Source organism: Phocoena sinus, chromosome 6, assembly GCF_008692025.1.
Source record: "Phocoena sinus isolate mPhoSin1 chromosome 6, mPhoSin1.pri, whole genome shotgun sequence".
NCBI lineage: Eukaryota > Metazoa > Chordata > Mammalia > Artiodactyla > Phocoenidae > Phocoena > Phocoena sinus.
In genome coordinates this window covers 110,991,358-111,008,754 of record NC_045768.1, presented here as the reverse complement: position 1 = coordinate 111,008,754, position 17,397 = coordinate 110,991,358, and the positions used below count along the sequence as shown (strand labels likewise).

The 17,397-nt window shown below is 41.2% G+C and overlaps 1 protein-coding gene across 1 annotated transcript in view; it reads left to right on the top strand.

The window, feature by feature from the left end:
* GALNTL6 (polypeptide N-acetylgalactosaminyltransferase like 6) overlaps positions 1–17,397 on the top strand; it is a 1,139,747-nt gene that overhangs the window by 380,068 nt on the left and 742,282 nt on the right. The window contains exon 2 of the mRNA XM_032633792.1: positions 7,615–7,723. Within this exon, the coding sequence (XP_032489683.1) occupies positions 7,615–7,723 (109 nt within the window). The remainder of the gene's footprint in view (positions 1–7,614; positions 7,724–17,397) is intronic.

The window sequence follows — 17,397 nt, the reverse complement described above, 5'->3', positions numbered from 1 at the left end:
TGTAGGGCCCAGCCTCCCAGACGGGAGAGAAATGGTCCCCTCAGTGGGCTGACCTCTGCTCCACAGATGACGACTAGAGGCTGAAAGAGGGCCGAGGCCCCAGGAGGAGTCGCGGAGTCCCCTGCTCTGCTGGCGGCAGGCGAGGGGGAGCCATGCTGAGCTGGGGACTGAAGTCGGCTGTTTGCAAAACGAGGCTGCAGGCCGGCGGATGAAGATCCAGCGCTTGTGACATCCTGGTTGGGACGCCAAGAGGTGGGACCCCTGGGAAGTGGATGAGGATGAAGACGAGGACGTTTTGGTGATTGACGGTGGAACGGATGAAAGCCCCTTGCCATCCACCCCTCATACAAAGGACAGCAAAAGCACCTCAAGGGCAGCCTCAGCCAGCGGGCAGCCCCCAGCTCGGGAAACGTTCCTGAGGGGAGAATATACCACCGCCGAGATTATTGATGCAGCTTCTGAGTTCCAGCAAAAGGCCAGAGAAAGCATCCGGGAGAGGTTAGTGCGGCTACGGGATGGGGCGGGCAGAGGAAATGAGCATTACCCCCCCACACACACACACACACACCCTGCCCTCCAGCAGCACCTGCATGGCGCCGGGGGTTCTAGGTGCTCATAGGTTGGTTTATTCTAGCTGTTGGGAGGCTTGGGACCCTGGAAATCTAGAGAGGAGGTGCAGCGGATTCTTAGGTAGTTGGAAATGAAACAGGCCAACTACCCTGTCTTGGAAGGCTGCCCCATTTACTGCAGGAGTGAAAGCCGAGACACTCCCACCCGCCCCAGCGCCGGCTATGGGACGAGAGGTCCACTCTGAGCTCAGCTGTGAGTCATGTTACTTATGCTGCTGGGTAGTCCATTGCCCATTGCTAATCTGGGGGAAACGGGCAAATCCTGCGAATGGGTACAGGCTGTGGGAAAGACCCGAGAGAGACCGAGCTTGAAAAGCCACAAGGCTATTCCAACAGTGAAAATAACCCAGAAGCAAAGGTGGTTTGACCTCAGTGCTGCCCGGGGCCCACCTGACAAGATAGACCAGCCTGTGGAAACATTTAAAACCTGAGCAGCAGTTCAGACTTGCCCCACCGCCCCTCTCATCCCTGACGGCCCACCTGCTCCAGCAGAGGCCTCAGGGATACAGCCCTATTTGGGCTCCGTGCCTGCCACACCCCCGGTAAAGGACGAGGGCCAAGATCGCCTCCAGGTGAGGGCCATCGGGGGGTGATCAGAGGCCTCACGTTGAGCTCACTAGTCATTGGTCCCCAGAAATAAACAACAGGTGAGGGCTCTGGTTGCTACTGGAACTGAATGTGCTCTATTCCAGCACAATTGATGGTTAAAGAGGACAGTTGTGTCAGGAAGGTAGGAAGGTCCCTGTGACAGTGCAAATTGGGCGTTCTCCACCACGAGATTACAAAGTTTTAATCTCTCCGATACCAAAGAACAAATTGAGTGTTGATCTCCTAGGAGGTCAAACTCTGCAAACCCTTAATGGTGAAATTGGCCTCAGGTTAGGGTAATCACATCAGTGCTGAGGGGAAACAGCTGGGAACCAGTAAGTCTACCACTCCTTGAAGCGTGGTAACTGTCGAGCCACATCAACTGCCTGGGAGCCTAAGCAAATAGGAGAAACTAAGAACTGCACAGAGTGGGTATCATACTCCCTGCCCGCAGTGCTTTCCACAGCCCCGTAAGGCCAGTAAAAAAGCCAGATGGCCCCTGGCGGATGACGCTGCATGAGGAGAAATGAGCAAGGTGGGCCACATCACTGCCCCCCTCTAAGATGCCTTAGCCATGGTTCTAGGAGTGCGCCATGCTGAGCTGAACTTAACAAATGCTTTCTTCAGTCCACCCCTGGCCAGAGTCAAGCGGTCGGTTTACCTTCACGTGGGAGGGACAGCAGTGGAACTTTCCAGGGCCGCCCGGAAGCTGCTGCACAGCCCAGGCAGGTCATGGTGTTGTTGAATAGGGTCCCACTGCTCGCCGCTTACAAAATCAAACTCACAAGTGTTCCTAGAAGGGAAAGTTGTCTTTAATCAGAGTGCCGACAATCTGGGGAAGTGGTGAACTCTGTGTCCCCCCAAAACACCTCTGAGAGTCTGCTCGCCATGGAAGTTTTAGAGGGATGGAGGGGAGTAATCTCAGTTAATCACAGATGGGGGGTCAGGGTCGTCACCGTCCCCCGCTGTGTGCAGGCTCGTGGAATCCTCGTCATCTTCCTCTAGATGTTCTCTTGCACCCACGGTTTGTTCGCGACATTATGGGAGGAGATGCTAGGGAAGAGATCTAGTCAACTGTTAATTACTGATTCTTCATTTCCACGTCTTTGCCTACACTTGTACGTTCTTTCTGTAGGTGAAAGTATTGTGTGATCAAAAGACTTGAAAAGTGCGCTTGGGCTGGAGGTGAGTAGAGCATGGGGTGCCTGGTGAAAACTTAGTCGCAATACAGCTCTGCTAAAGTGACAAGAAAAGGGGCTTCCTGCTGAGGGCGGTTTCCTACAAAGAGCTGCTTACGGTGGGAGGTAGCCCGAGACCTGTCCCTGTTTCCTTCCCACATCAGTAAAATGGGCCCGACCCACTGATGATACAGTGTTAACACGTGAAGACTAGCTTCTGCTTCAGCGCACTACAGACTTTGCCAGAACACCTGTGAGGGAGGGGCTGGGCAGTGAACCCACAGACAATTCAAGGCACTGCAGTGACGGTTTGGGAATTGCTTGTTCGGGTAAGACATGCATTGTCTCAGCAGCTGTCTTTGAGAAGGTGCAACCTATCTGACCCCGGGAAGAGGTGCCAGCCTTTGTAGGGGCTTGGGGAGGGCTTTTATTCCCCACCTGGCATACTGTATGCATCCGTTTTACTACCTGGTAAAGAAAAGGCCTGTGTGGGACTGTGGATCAGGGCAGCAAGCAGCCGTTGAGAAGCCAAAATACCAGGGAAGCAGATTAAAAGCCCCGCACATCTCCCAAGCGGGGCTGCCATTTGAGTTTGATGGATCTGTGACTCCCGGAAGTATGGGTAGGACCCTGTGGCAGGAACAACAGAAGAAGAGAGTTCTCCTAGGATTTTGGTCCCAGTTCTGGAAGGGGGCAGAAGCCAAGTAGCCCTCCAGAGAGCAAAAGACCCTGGCAGTCTACCTCACGCTTCTCCAGGTAGAGCATCCCAGGAGGAAACAGCATGTTGTAGTAGCTTCCCTGCCCATCAAGGGGTGGGTTGAGAAGACGCTCCCTGGATCCCCGCAAACTCCCAGGGTGACGAAGTGGCAGCCTGTCTGCAGCAGAGAAGCCCCTGTCTGCCTGTCCACTGTCTCTAGAAATGCGGGTCCTCTTAGGCCCCGTAGAGCCTGTAGATCCTCCCAATGCCCCCTCCCCTATTTTTGTGGCGGTCCTTGCAGCCTGTAGAGAGGAAGTAGGGAAATTTCCGCTGAAGCCTGGCATACAGATGGGTCTAGTCGGGGCAACCCAACCACAGGGGCTTCAGTTGCTCTTCAGCCCAACAATGACACCATCTAGGTGGAAACTGGAAGGGACTACAGCAGCCGGTGGGCTAGACTCAGACCTGCTGAGCTGGTCATCACCCCTGAGCCCTGGCCGTTAACCCTTGGCCCCAACAGCTGGGCTGTTCTATAGGGCTTGACCTGATGGTGTAGACAAGGGCAAGCCTAGGGGTGGATGATCGTGAGTAGGCCCTTGGGGGCTCAGGACGTGTGGAGGGACGTTTATGTTCACCAGCAAGAGCCTGAGGCAGTCGGCACTGTCTTCCACATCCTGGTCTGTGAGGTACTGACCCACTAGGCCATCAGGAGGCGATGGTCCAGCTCAGTATGAGCCCTAAAAACTGATCCTTCAGGAGATGCATCAGATGGGGTGCACAGAAAGAGGGGCCACTCGGTGCCTATACGTGTCCCCATCCACCCCTTCCTGGGCAGTCCCCAAGGATGCCGAGTTGCCCTTGAAATACAGTGACTGGTTCATGCAGTAGCAGCATGTCCTGTGTGTTCTAAACAACCCCAGGGCGGCTGCCAAAGGAGTCTGGGGCCATCCAGTGGAGGAGTTTCCGACAGTTGAGGGATTGGCAAGTTGATCATGTCGGTCCCCTCCGTCCAAGCAAGCATTCTAAATATGCCTCAGCTTGTGAGGACACTGTGTCTGGCTTAACCCGAACTTTCCCTTTTTCCACTCAAACCAGGCAATTGTTTTTCACCCATTAGGCAATTAGAGAAGCTGAATGCCCTGTATGGACGGCATCGTCGGATAGCGATCAGGGGTCATGTTCAAAGGTCATGATGTACAAGACTTGGTAAAATAACATGGTATCGGATGAGGTTCCTTCTCTCCTATAACTCACAAGTAGCAGGATTGATAGAAGGGAGAAAATGGAATGTTAAAGCAGCAGATTAAATTACTAACAAGTAAAACAGCGTAGCCAGGGGGACTAAGTTACCACTTCGGCTTTGATACATTTGAGCAACCAATCAGTGGGGCCTGTTGCCCCATATTCCAGACTGGGGACCCCTGCCAAAGCACCCAGTACTGTAAAGGTACAGAAATGGTGGAAACCTTGGGGGTCAGCGTGCTGTGGGCTGAGAACACCAAGCCCCATCACACCTGGGACAGGTGCAGCTCCTGGGACTTGCGATGGGATATCCCACAGGGATGGGTGGGTTACCTCACACCCCTGGGTGAGGGGGAACCACTCAGTCTCCACTGGGACCCCATTGTCCTGCTGCCAGATGGGACAGTGGAAACGCACCACACCTGGGATGGAAGGTGCACCCTTGAGTGAGGGGAAGTTGGGGCCCTGGTGTGGCATCTCTGGCCCCCAGTCTATCTCCTCATGGCTAATAGTACTCGTCCCCTGGCCAGTGTGTGTGGTATGCACAACCAGGCCACGTTCCTAAAGAGCCAGAGGGCACGCTCTGTTTCCCACTGGAACCACCCTTCGGCTGCAGGACATCATAGCTCACACAGAAGCCCCGACTGCATTCACCTAGCAAGCCTTGAACGAAGCCAACAAGGCTGTCTTTACTGAACACTGAAGTGCCTCTAATGAGGAGGGCTGTCCTCCCAGACAGGATGGCCTTGGACATTGTCCCTGCCTCACAAGGAAGGATCGTCCAGACAGTGCTGTGTGTTCACACCCAATGAGTCTGATGTGTCATCTTTAACCAATCACAGGAGGACACGAAGAAAGTCCTGCGTGATCAGACCCCAGCCTGGAGGACTCCATAAACCAGTGGTTCGAATCCCAGGGCTCTTGGTGGAAACAAATGGTTATGGTTTTGAGAATCATCTTGAACTGTGTCTTCTCTTGCCTGTACCTGTATTGCTGCAGAGGTCTCTGCCTGCAACGCAGTCAGATGGCCACCTGGAGCCACCTCCAGGCTCAAAAGACCCCTTGCAGACCCGCTCAGGGCACACTGCAAAAGTGAGGTCATGTGAGATTGTAAGAGCCTGTCTCAAAGGGGTGGGGTGTTGGAGGGGAGGTCACCAGGAGGTCATGGCAGCTGGTCCATCTGCCAGGTGGACCTGAGTGATGGGAGGCGCCTCACCCTTCCCCTGTCCTTGGAATGGACATCCGCCACCCATTCCCAAGGTGGGAACCAGTTTCAAGGATGCAGACTTGAGAGAGTAAAGTCATGTTGAGACCATCTGGGCACCCATATGGATGCAGAGATCGAGTTGTCTTGCAGGACAAGCCTCATGTGTAAGTTCCCTGCATATTAAATCCACCCCCTGCCCATCCGGAGGGTCTGCCTCTCTTCCTCTCTCCTTGCCCTCCATGTTTCGGGGTGGAGTAGGGGGCTGGCTTGTGAACCAACAGGTAATCAGAGAGAGCTTTGCATATTCAGAGTTTACACAAGAACATCTCCAGGTTTCATGGCAAAGTTTATTTTGAAATTATCTATTTTGATCTGAAGGTGATGTTTATTATAAATTGGTATTATCTAAATCTGTATGATTTCTACGATTGCTCAGCACTGATCGTTGGAAATGCATGGCTGAGACAAAACATGGGTTTTGTATTTTAAAGTTATTTGGTTATTTAAAACTTCCCATTCACAGCCGAGTTTGGGAAAATTTCTAATTAGAAAAGCAATATTGATCAGAAAAAAATGCATGAGGTTTTTTAGTATTGCTATTATAACCCCAAAATTGTTTTATTCCATTTTCTTCTATTTTTATATTTTCTGTTAATTTTTCCATCTTTTCTTTCTTGTCATCTTCCTTTAAATTTTTTTCCTTTTTATTCTTAATATTTTATATAAACTCACTATCATCCTTTGTTTATTCCTCTGTTGTTTTCCTGAACTCACCACTATTATGAACAATTTTTAAAAAAATTATATACAGATAACAGTCACCTGATCTGGAAAATCTTTCTTCTGATTTAAACTACCTTTTTTAATATTAAGTCCATTTTTATTCTTTCAAAACAAGTGGATCCTTTATAAGCTATGAAGATGGATCCAAGGTAGATAATATTTTCATAAGCACAGTAGTTGTACTGTTTTAAAATAAGAAGTAAGACCTTTTATTTGCCTTGGAAAGGCTCTTAGGGTAAAATTTCCTCACTGAAATTATTCATCTTTTGTTTTAAATTGAAACTTTCAAAAGTGTTCTCTTTATTCTGTTGATGTTTTATTTATTTCCAAAAATGAACCAAATAAAAGGAAATGTGATGTGTGGTATGTGAATATGAAAACATTTATTTTACATTATTTTGACTGTTAAGATTGTGAAAATACATTTCATTCAAAACATTTTTTGTTTATGACCAAAATAAATACCATAAAGAGAGAAGTAGCTTCAGCCATGCACACAAATAATTTTCAAGGTGACATTAGAATATATTGAATTTTACTAAAGCATAAAACATGTTGTGACTACAGTTGTTGACTCTGTGATAATTTCAACTATAACCATAACCACACACCATAATTTGACAAATCTAGGTGGTAGGCACTATTTAATACTTGTTAGGACCACAATGTTGGTCTTAATAGAACTGGTCCAAGTCCTGACTTGGCCCCTGTGGTTTCCTTCAAGTTATTTTACTTCTCTGGGCCTTTGATTAATTAGCAGAAAAATGAAGGTTTACAACTGAAGACTATATAAAGACCGAAGGATCTTCTATACACAGAGTATCCAACTTGGTACCTGGGACACAGTGAGCATTCAATAAATGCTTGCTAATATTGTCACCAGGCCGTTCAAATACACTTGATCAAAACAAGTAAAAGTGTACAAATCACAAACAAAAGTATTTCCATGATACAAAATCAATACTACTACTATTTACACTTGGGGCAAGTGAAAACAGCTAGGCATTTATGCTCGGACGAGGTGGTACACTAAATTATTAACGTCTCTGGATGAAATAAAATTGGAAATGGTAGGTGATGTGTGCAACACATGCTCACTCTTTTAAAACGGAGAAAGGTTTTAAAACGTGTGTCCATCTGGTCACCAGCAACAGCTTCCTTTTCAGTAGACTGGGGAAGACCACTTATTCGAGTGTTCTTTGATTGCCTGTGATGTGCGTGGCTGTGTTTACCTGCCATGCGAAAGGAAATACCTCCTTTTTATGCTCTGAATGCTTTCCTTTTCCACAGACATTTCCACTGGGCCTGGGAGATGGGCAATTCTATGCATGGACAGATGGTTTAAGAAGAAAGGACTGGCATGACTATGGGAGCATTCAGAAAGAGGCTATGCGCTCAGGTATGGAGTTCAGTGTACCCCAAAGTGCTACTTTGCTTTGTCACTTACAGGATCTCTCATTAGTGTTTCTTCTGCACCCAGTAAGGTAGGTTTCATGGGGACATTGGAGGTCAACTCTGGGCAGAACCAAAACAATTTCAAATTTCAGAGAGAGAAAAAAAAAATAATGAATACCGTTTACAATATGAGTTGAACAGAGGTCATTCGAGTTTTAGAAATCTGCCGTGCTTTATACTTCCAGAGTGTCTTTCAGTCATTTCTGGGGCTATCTTGGATTTATTCACGAGACTTGACTTGGAACACATGTTATCTTGAGCTAGATTCGCTCCTTAGGGCTGTGGTGTATCTACCTGGCTGGGCCAAGGATGGAAGGAGGACCGCAGTTCTAGACACTTGGCAGGTGGATCAGAAGAGCCGGGGACCTGAAGTTGGCCATACCTGGGCAAACGAACAGGCAGTTCAGTGGGATCCAGTAGGTCTGCTATGCATAGCAGATTCTAGTCTTAGGCTAGGGATAGAGGAAACATTTTACTTGGAAAAGTAACAGGAAAAATTATGTCCTTCCAGAAGGACTTAGGTTGTTGGAAACGGATTCAGAAGGGTATAGACGTAATAACCGAGTGAAGGTAATAACCTTCACTGATGATAGGAAGTCCATATTCTATTATTCAACCAAAGGAGCTCTGTTGGGTTTTTTGTTTGTTTTTGTTTTGTTTTTGTTTTTTTTGTCATGGTGAGGATATCACAGAAATTGAGAAGCTATGGTTTGGTATAGACATCTTAGCAACACGGAAATGGTGCATCCCAGGTCAAATCAGCAGAATCATGAGTAGCCGCAGGCTGAGGTTCTCCTGGCCAGTCTTTCTCCTGACTTCTCTCCCCAGGAAGACAGGAGTGAGATATTCAGGTAGTTATGACAGTGTTCAGGGCTTTGGTTGTTCTCAGCTCTGGATCAGGTGTGCTTGACTTAATTAGAGTCTTCCATTTTCTTCTTTCATTCCTTTCCTCCAAATAAGACTGTCCCCTACCCTGCTGCTTGTCATAAGAATGTTCCGTGTCCCTCAGAGCATCAGCCTCTTCCATATGACATCATTCCTCCAACCTTGGCATGACTCCGTGAACAGTGACAAAGGCAAGCTCCTTACCAGAATCCTTACGTTTCCAGTCCTCTGATCTTTTTTCTCTATTTGCTTGATCAGCCCTGTGTCCATCCAACCATCTGTTTCTTTTTTTAACCACAAGATGCTGAAAGTTTGGGGAGATGTTCTCATGATTTAACCACAAGTTAGTAATAATAATACAAATAATAATAATTAAATAGATGTTTTGTACTAGGAGCTTTGCATATGTATTTCATTTAAATTTCACAATGACTTTGATAGATAGTTATTATAATCCCCAATTTGTAAAAAGAAAAAAGGAAAGAGAAAGAAATGAGTTCTTAAGAATTCATGAAGTATTATCCAAGGTCAAACAGCCAATAATTTGTAGAGAGAGATTGAAAGGTCGTCTTATGCTCCATTACACCCCACTATCAGACATCGAATGATAACATTTGGGCAAAATGAAGTAATGGCAAGAGAACATACGGGAGAGAGACACACCTGGGTTCATATCCTAGCTTTTCTGTGTAAGTGGCAAGTCAATTTGTCTGATGTTCTACTTTGCAGAATTGCTATAAGAATTAAAGATACTGTAAAGTAATTGGCCAATTATTTGCACATATTATAAACTCCACCAATGATAACTGTAATTATTTTTCCATCTATGTTACTTTCACTTGATTTGATGTGCCTATCCTTTGCTTGTGCCAATGAGTTTTGGACACAAAATCCAACACTTCACATTTATTTCTGCTACGTACTACCCTTTCTGCCTCCTGGAAAAATGTACCTTTAATTTTCTCATCAGAGCTCAGGGCAAGGGAAATTGACCTACAAAGAAAATTGGTGATAAAACAAGTTTCCTAAAGTAAAAATTTTGTGTGCAGTTAAAATACTTTTAAATGCTAGTATGTATATGATTCACTGGAAGATACATGAAAAGTGCAATAGACTATACTTTATCATTTTTTAAAAATACCGTAGAATATAACCTAAATAAAATATGCACACACAAACACACATGCAGTTATAAAGTCAAAATAAGATAAACATCTCTGTTCCCAATAAGCAGGCCAAGAAAAAGGGTCATTGGTACTATTCTGTCTCCTCCAAGTCTTGAAATTTGTGTTCACTCTTACTTTTCTCTGTAATTTCTTATGTCTAAACAAATATTGTTGCATTTTTCCTATGTTTGGACTTTAAACATTGAATCATATAGTATGGCTTTCTTCTTTCATTCAAAATTATTTTTGAGATCCATTCTTGTGTGTGCACTTCTAGTTGATTTGTAACTGTTGTTTAATTTTCTTTATTTTTTATATAAACTTTTCAAATCTTTAAACTCCTAGGTTTTTAAAAACATGTATTATGACAGTGTCTCATTGTACCATTCTGTCCCCTCCCTTCACCCGAACTAAATATAAAATCATTTTTACCAGTAAAGCAGATAACTTTTAATGAAATGGGTGAACTCCAAAATGGAAATTATAAGACTTCAAAAGATTATTTTTTTCCCCACCACCATCCTCCCCACACCCACCCCCACTTCTCTACATCTATGTCTCTGTTTCTGCCTTGCAAACCAGTTCATCTGTACCATTTTTCCAGGTTCCACATAATATGCATTAACATACAATATTTGTTTTCCTCTTTCTGACTTACTTCCCTCTGTATGACAGTCACTAGGTCCATGAACGTCTCTACAAATAACCCAATTTCGTTGCTTTTTATGGCTGAGTTATATTCCATTGTATATATGTACCACATCTTCTTTATCCATTCGTTTGTTGATGGGCATTTAGGTTGCTTCCGTGACCTGGCTATTGTAAATAGTGCTGCAATGAACATTGGGGTGCATGTGTCTTTTTGAATTATGGTTTTCTCTGGGTGTATGCCCTGTTTAATTTTCCACAATGGTTTCCACTTTGTAAACATTCTGAGAGTTCCCAGGTTTGGGTTATGTATGACGCTGCTCTAAGTATTCTTGCGCATGGTCCTGGGATAGAGACAATATTTTCTTAGGGTACATATTTAATAGTAGAATTTGCACGTCTGAGGGATGCACATTTCAGTTATATTATGTGGTACGTGACAAACTGTTTTTCAAAGTTGATATGCTGATTTCAATCAGTAATGGGTGGAATTCCCATTGCTCTGCATTCTGTCAACACTTAATATTACTGTCTGATTTTTCATTTTTCTCAATTTTGTGGTATGAAATAATCACTCATTGTCACATAAGTTTGCATGTAACTAATTTTAATGTAGTTGATCTCTTATTTATGCTTGTGGTCCATTAGTGCCTTCTCTTAGGTAAAAGTCCTATTCATTTCTATTTCCAGTTTTTTGATTTCTTAATTTTTCTTATTGACCCACAGAGTGCTCTTAATTTTTTTGAATAATATCCTTCATCAGTTGTACATGGTGAAAATATCTTATCCCACATTTTGTATATTTTTTTTAAAAACTCTATATATTGCCTAATGAGTAGAAGTTCTTAATTTTGTTTTAGTCAAATTTACAAATAATTTTTAAAGGATAGGCTAAATTGCTGTTCTACATTGTCTTTTTAAGCTTGAGAATTTTACCTGTTACATTTAGGTCTTAAATGCAGCTCATCTTCATTTTTATATCATGTGAGGTAGGGGCCCAATATTTATTTGGGTTTTACCTAGTTAGATATCCAATCAACAGCACCATTTATTGGAAAATGTATCTTTTCCCACATCGATCAGCAGTGTTGACTCTATTATAAAAAGTTTCCATATTTGTGTGTTCTCACTCTGGTTCCTCAGTTCTGTTCCGTGAGTGAAAAACTTTGAGCTAATGAAATAATATCTTATGTACTGTATCTTTATAACAGTTGTTGATATCTGGTAAAGTTCATTCTGCTTTCTTTGCTTTTCTTCTTGGGAATGTTTTGCCAATCTTTTTTTTTTTTTTTTTTTTTTGTGGTACGCGGGCCTCTCAGTGTTGTGGCCTCTCCCGTTGCGGAGCACAGGCTCCGGACCCGCAGGCTCAGCGGCCATGGCTCACGGGCCCAGCCACATATGGGATCTTCCCCGACTGGGGCACGAACCCGTGTCCCCTGAATTGGCAGGCGGACTCTCAACCACTGTGCCACCAGGGAAACCCTGCCAATCTTAACATTAGGATTTTCTTTAAACTTTTAGATTCAACTTGTCAGACTTTATGCACAATATGCACATACACACAGAATATTGGAATTTTAGAATTGTATTAAGTCTGTTGATAAATTAGGGAATAAGTTACATAAATTAGGGAATAATTTACATTTTTTCCAATATTAAATTATTCATTCTGTGGTATATCATTATATTTCTTGGCTTATTTGTTGTCTTTAGGGGTGTGTTTGTAATTTGATTCTCAGACATTTTCAGTGTTATTCCTAGAAAACTAACATTATATGGGTATTGAGCACGTTGTTCATCTTATTGAAGTTCTGAACTATTTGTAGCTCGTATAGAGAAAGGTTAATCATTTTTAAATATAGACCCCAATTTAGAAAACATTCTGAACTCTTTTATGAATTATAATCATTTACCCATAAGTTATTTTGGATTGTTAGTGTAGATACTCATAATATCTATAAGTAGTGACAGTGTTTAAAATTTTTTCCATCCTAGACCTTATAATTTTAGTTATTTTTACTCTGTTTCTGCACTTGCTAGGAACTCGAGTATCATGTTGTCCAGTGGGTATTGGTGGCTGCTTTTGATTTGTGAAGGTTCTGACAATAGCAAATTAGATACTTGGGTTAGCATTTAATCTACTTAATGAAAATGTACTGTACACTGTTTACTAGGCCTTCTGGATATGACTTTCTGAGAGTTTTACTTTTTTTACACCTAAATGAATGTTGATTTTAATCAAAATTTTTTTTGTTTGCACGTATTGAAATAAGATACATTTTCTCCTTTATGTTTTTGAGTATGTTGTATCTATTGGTTTCTAATATAAATCAAACTGAAATTACGGGCTAAGTCTGACTTTTTATTACCGGATTTAGTTTGCTACTATTTTAGCAATTTCACATCTTTTCTCATGAGTGAATATTAGCCATGAATTTTTCTTTCTCATAGAATCCTTGTCAAGTTTTGGTAACAATGTAATGATGGTTTCATAAAATGACTCGACTAATACCTCTCTTCTTTCTACACTTTGTAATTGCTTGTGGTATATTAGAATTATTTATTTACTAATACTTAACGATCATCTTGTGGGTGAAGATTATCTGGACTGCTCTTGGAGCAAAGATTTTTCACTCCTGGGTTAAAATGTTCCTATTTATTAATACATTTATTCATAACATCCTCTTATTAAAGTTTTGTAATGTCTGTCATGCTTAAATTTATGTTGCTTTTTCTTTCAAATATCATTTACTTGTTTTTTTGTCATTTTTCCTTATTACACTAGGAAATTGTTAATTTTATTATGTCAAAAACCACTTTTTGACATAGTTCATCTTATCTATTGTGTTTTTCTCATTGATTTACATTCATATTTATTCTTTTCTTTGACTTTTACTATATTTTTCTAAATTAAAAAATTAGATTCATACTTCCTTAATTTCAGCCTTCTTCTGTTGTAGAATAAGCATCTAGGACTCTAAATTTCTTTCCAAGCACTGCTTTAAGTACATCACACTGGTCTATGGTTTGATGTTTTATATTTGTTTATGTTTAATTATATTGTTTTAGTTATGTTTTCAAATGTCTGTCCTACTTAATAAACACTGAAAATATCTTAACAATATGAAAATCCAGAAACTACTTCCTGATGAGATCTCAATAATCTTTATAAAAGTGTATTAGCATACTATACCAGATGTATTTTATCAAATGTCTTTGTTAGTGTTTTTATTGATGTTGTTAGTTTATGTTTTGTTTTGACAATTACATCTTTGTGGCGTATTTGATAATTTTTGAAATATCAGGTATTTTAAGTAATCGTTTTTATATAGGCAGGTGGAATATAGGGGGAAAGGAGGTAGTTGAGTTATGAGGAAATGGTGAAGATGCTTCCACCTTTGAGAAAAATGGAGAGTTGTTTTTTTCTTTTTTAAATTAATTTTTATTGGAGTTTAGTTGCTTTACAATGTTGGGTTACTTTCTTGCTTTACAGCAAAGTGAATCTGTCATACATATACATATATCCCCTCTTTTTTAGATTTCCTTCCCATTTAGGTCACCACAGAGCACTGAGTAGAGTTCCCTGTGCTCTACAGTAGGTTCTCATTAGTTATCTATCTTATACATAGTAGTGTATATATGTCAGTCCCAATCTCTCAATTCATCCACTCCCCTTCCCCCTTGGTAACCATAAGTTTGTCCTGTACATCTGTGACTTTATTTCTGCTTTGAAAATAAATTCATCTTATTTGAACTTTGCAAATAAGTTCACCTGTACCATTTTTCTAGATTCCACATATAAGTGATATTGTATGATATTTGTTTTTCTCTGACTTACTTCACTCTGTATGACAATCTCTGGGTTCATCCACATCTCTGCAGATGGCACTACTTTGTTCCTTTTTATGGCTGAGTAATATCCCATTGTATATATGTACCACATCTTCATTATCCATTCCTCTGTTTATGGACATTTAGGTTGCTTCCATGTCCTGGCTATTGTAAATAGTGCTGCAGTGAACACTGGGATGCATGCATCCTTTTGAATTATGGTTTTCTCTGGATATATGCCTAGGAGTGGGATTGCTGGGTCTTATGGTAGTTCTGTTTTTAGTTTTTTAAGGAACATCCATACTGTTCTCCATAGTGGCTGTACCAATTTACATTCCCACCAACAGTGTAGGAGGGTTCCCTTTTCTCCACACCCTCTTCAGCATTTATTGTTTGAAAATTTTTTGATGATGACTGTTCTCACAGGTGTGAGGCGGTAACTCATTGTACTTTTGATTTACATTTCTCTAATAATTAGTGATGTTGAGCATCTTTTCATGTATTTGTTGGCCACCTGCATGTCTTTTTGGAGAAATGTCTATTTAGGTCTTCTGCCCAGTTTTTGATTGGGTGGTTTGTTTTTTTTTGATATTGAGCTGCATGAGCTGTTTATATATTTTGGAGATTAATCCCTTATCATTTGCTTCATTTGCAAATGTTTCCTCCCATTCTGAGGGTTGTCTTTTGTTTATGATTTCCTTTGCTGTGCAAAAGCTTCGAAGTTTCATTAGGTCACGTTTGTTTATTTTTGTTTTTATTTTCATTACTCTAGGTGGTGGGTCAAAAATATCCTGCTGTGATTTATGGCAAAGAGTGTTCTGCCTGTATTTTCCTCGAGGAGTTTTATAGTATCCAGCGTTATATTTAGGTCTTTAATCCATTTTGAGTTTATTTTTGTGTATGGTGTTAAGGAGTGTTCTAATTTCATTCTTTAACATGTAGCTGTCCAGTTTTCCCAGTACCACTTATTGAAGAGACTGTCTTTTCTCCATTGTATATTCTCACCTCCTTTGTCATAGATTAGGTGGTCGTAGGTGTGTGGGTTTATCTCTGGGCTTTCTATCCTGTTCCATTGATCTATATTTCTGTTTTTGTGCCAGTACCGTACTGTCTTGATTACTGTAGCTTTGTGGTATAGTCTGAAGTCAGGGAGCCTGATTCCTCCAGCTCTGTTCTTTCTCAAAATTGCTTTCTCTATTCGGGGTCTTTTGTGTTTCCATACAAAGTGTACAATTTTTTGCTCTAATTCTGTGAAAAATGCCCTTGGTAATTTGACAGGGATTGCATTGAACCTGTAGATTGCTTTAGGTTGAGAAAATGGAGAGTTCTTGCATGAAAAAATATATATAAAAGGAGCAATTGAAGGATAGATTCCCAGACCTTAGGTGTAACTTAGAGTTCTTTTCTGGTACCTCTGTGCCCTTAGAGTTATAGTAAATTATAAGGATTTTAAAAAAACGTGTTACAAGAATTCTAACTAATGTTTTTAAAAAAGCAGAGTTTCTATTATTTCATAATCTTTGTTTGGGGAGTAGCATTAACCAAACCAATTTACCCATAGATGAATAATATCCAACATACCATTTCAGGTTCAGGAAGGCTTCCCAGAAAAGGTAAACCAAATTTTCAAGATAAAGTCATATCCTGATACGAGATACATTTGTGCTTTCATCCAAGTAATTTTCTGAATGCTCTTTCTTATTATTTCCTATGAACCCAGTCATATTTTAGGCATTTTTTCTAATCATATATCTTATATATGATCCCATTATATTTCATTTAGTTAGTTTCACATCATTTGAGAATTTATTGACATTAGATTTTATCTCTTAACAGTTTAGCTCTCCTTTTGAGTTTTATTGTATCACAAAATTGATAAGCATGCTTGTTGAACAGTCATTCAAATTATTTATAAAAGTTGAATGGAAAGAACTGAAATACAGAGTCTTTTGATATAATATGATGAAAGATGGTGTGTAAATTGATATTGACCCATTATTCAGTAAGCATTGGGTATAATCATTATAGCAACTAAAGAGATATCCAGCTGACATCGCTCCATATACAGATTTTTTTTAAATACCATATATTTCTGAAATAAAGGTAAACCCTGCCTATGGCATTTCCCTGAACTATGAACCTAATAACTTCTGCTGGATGTTGACAAGAAAACGCAATTAGTATAGGTAGCTGTTTCTTAATATGTGATGTTCCTGAATTCTCATAACATATTTTTGAAGTCATCCATCCAGAGTGATGCAGGGGTGTGTGTGCATGGGCACACTTGCACATGTGATTTATGAAATCGTTAGTAAGACCCCTGATTTGTATTTGTAGAGAGCACCTATTTATAGTTTTGAAATTTTAAGATTTTTCTTGTCCAGTCTTCTTTTTATTCTAACTCAGTTTCACTGTGTTTATCACTGTTTTTTTTGGATTTCAGTATGTGTGAACTCCACATGAAAAAAGCTGTTTTCAACCTTTGTATTGTCTCTTTCTTTGAAACAGTTTATATCCTCATATAATCACAATCAATTCCTGCATCCACTATACGCCTCAGGAATCCTGTGAAATTATATTTAACTTCTCACTGTTTCCAATTGCTTAGTTGTACTTAAAGGTTCGACTAGTCAAGGCTTTTACTATCTTGTCATTTTAATAATTGGTTCATTCACTTATTTGACAAATACTTCTAAATGTCACTGTATTTCAAATACTCCAACGTCTGGAAGAAAAAGATGGAGAAAAATGAATTCCAGTGGCTGTTGTATAGTGAGAGCATAGTTGCAGGGGCTTTCACTCCAGCCATGACACCATGGTTGTCACAGTGCCATGACATGACCTGGTTATTGACACCATGGCTATTCGAATCCTGACCATTAATCTCTCTTGCCTAAACTATTTCAGTGGCCTCTTCACTGATCTCCCTGCCCCACTGTCAGCTCTTCAAGTTACAGCCAGAGCAGTCTTCTAAAAATATATATCAGATCATTTCACTCCTCTGCTCCAAAGCATACAAAGCCCAGTCATCGTATCCAAAATGTACTCCAAGTCCCTTCCATAAGTATGAGATACATCATGATCCACC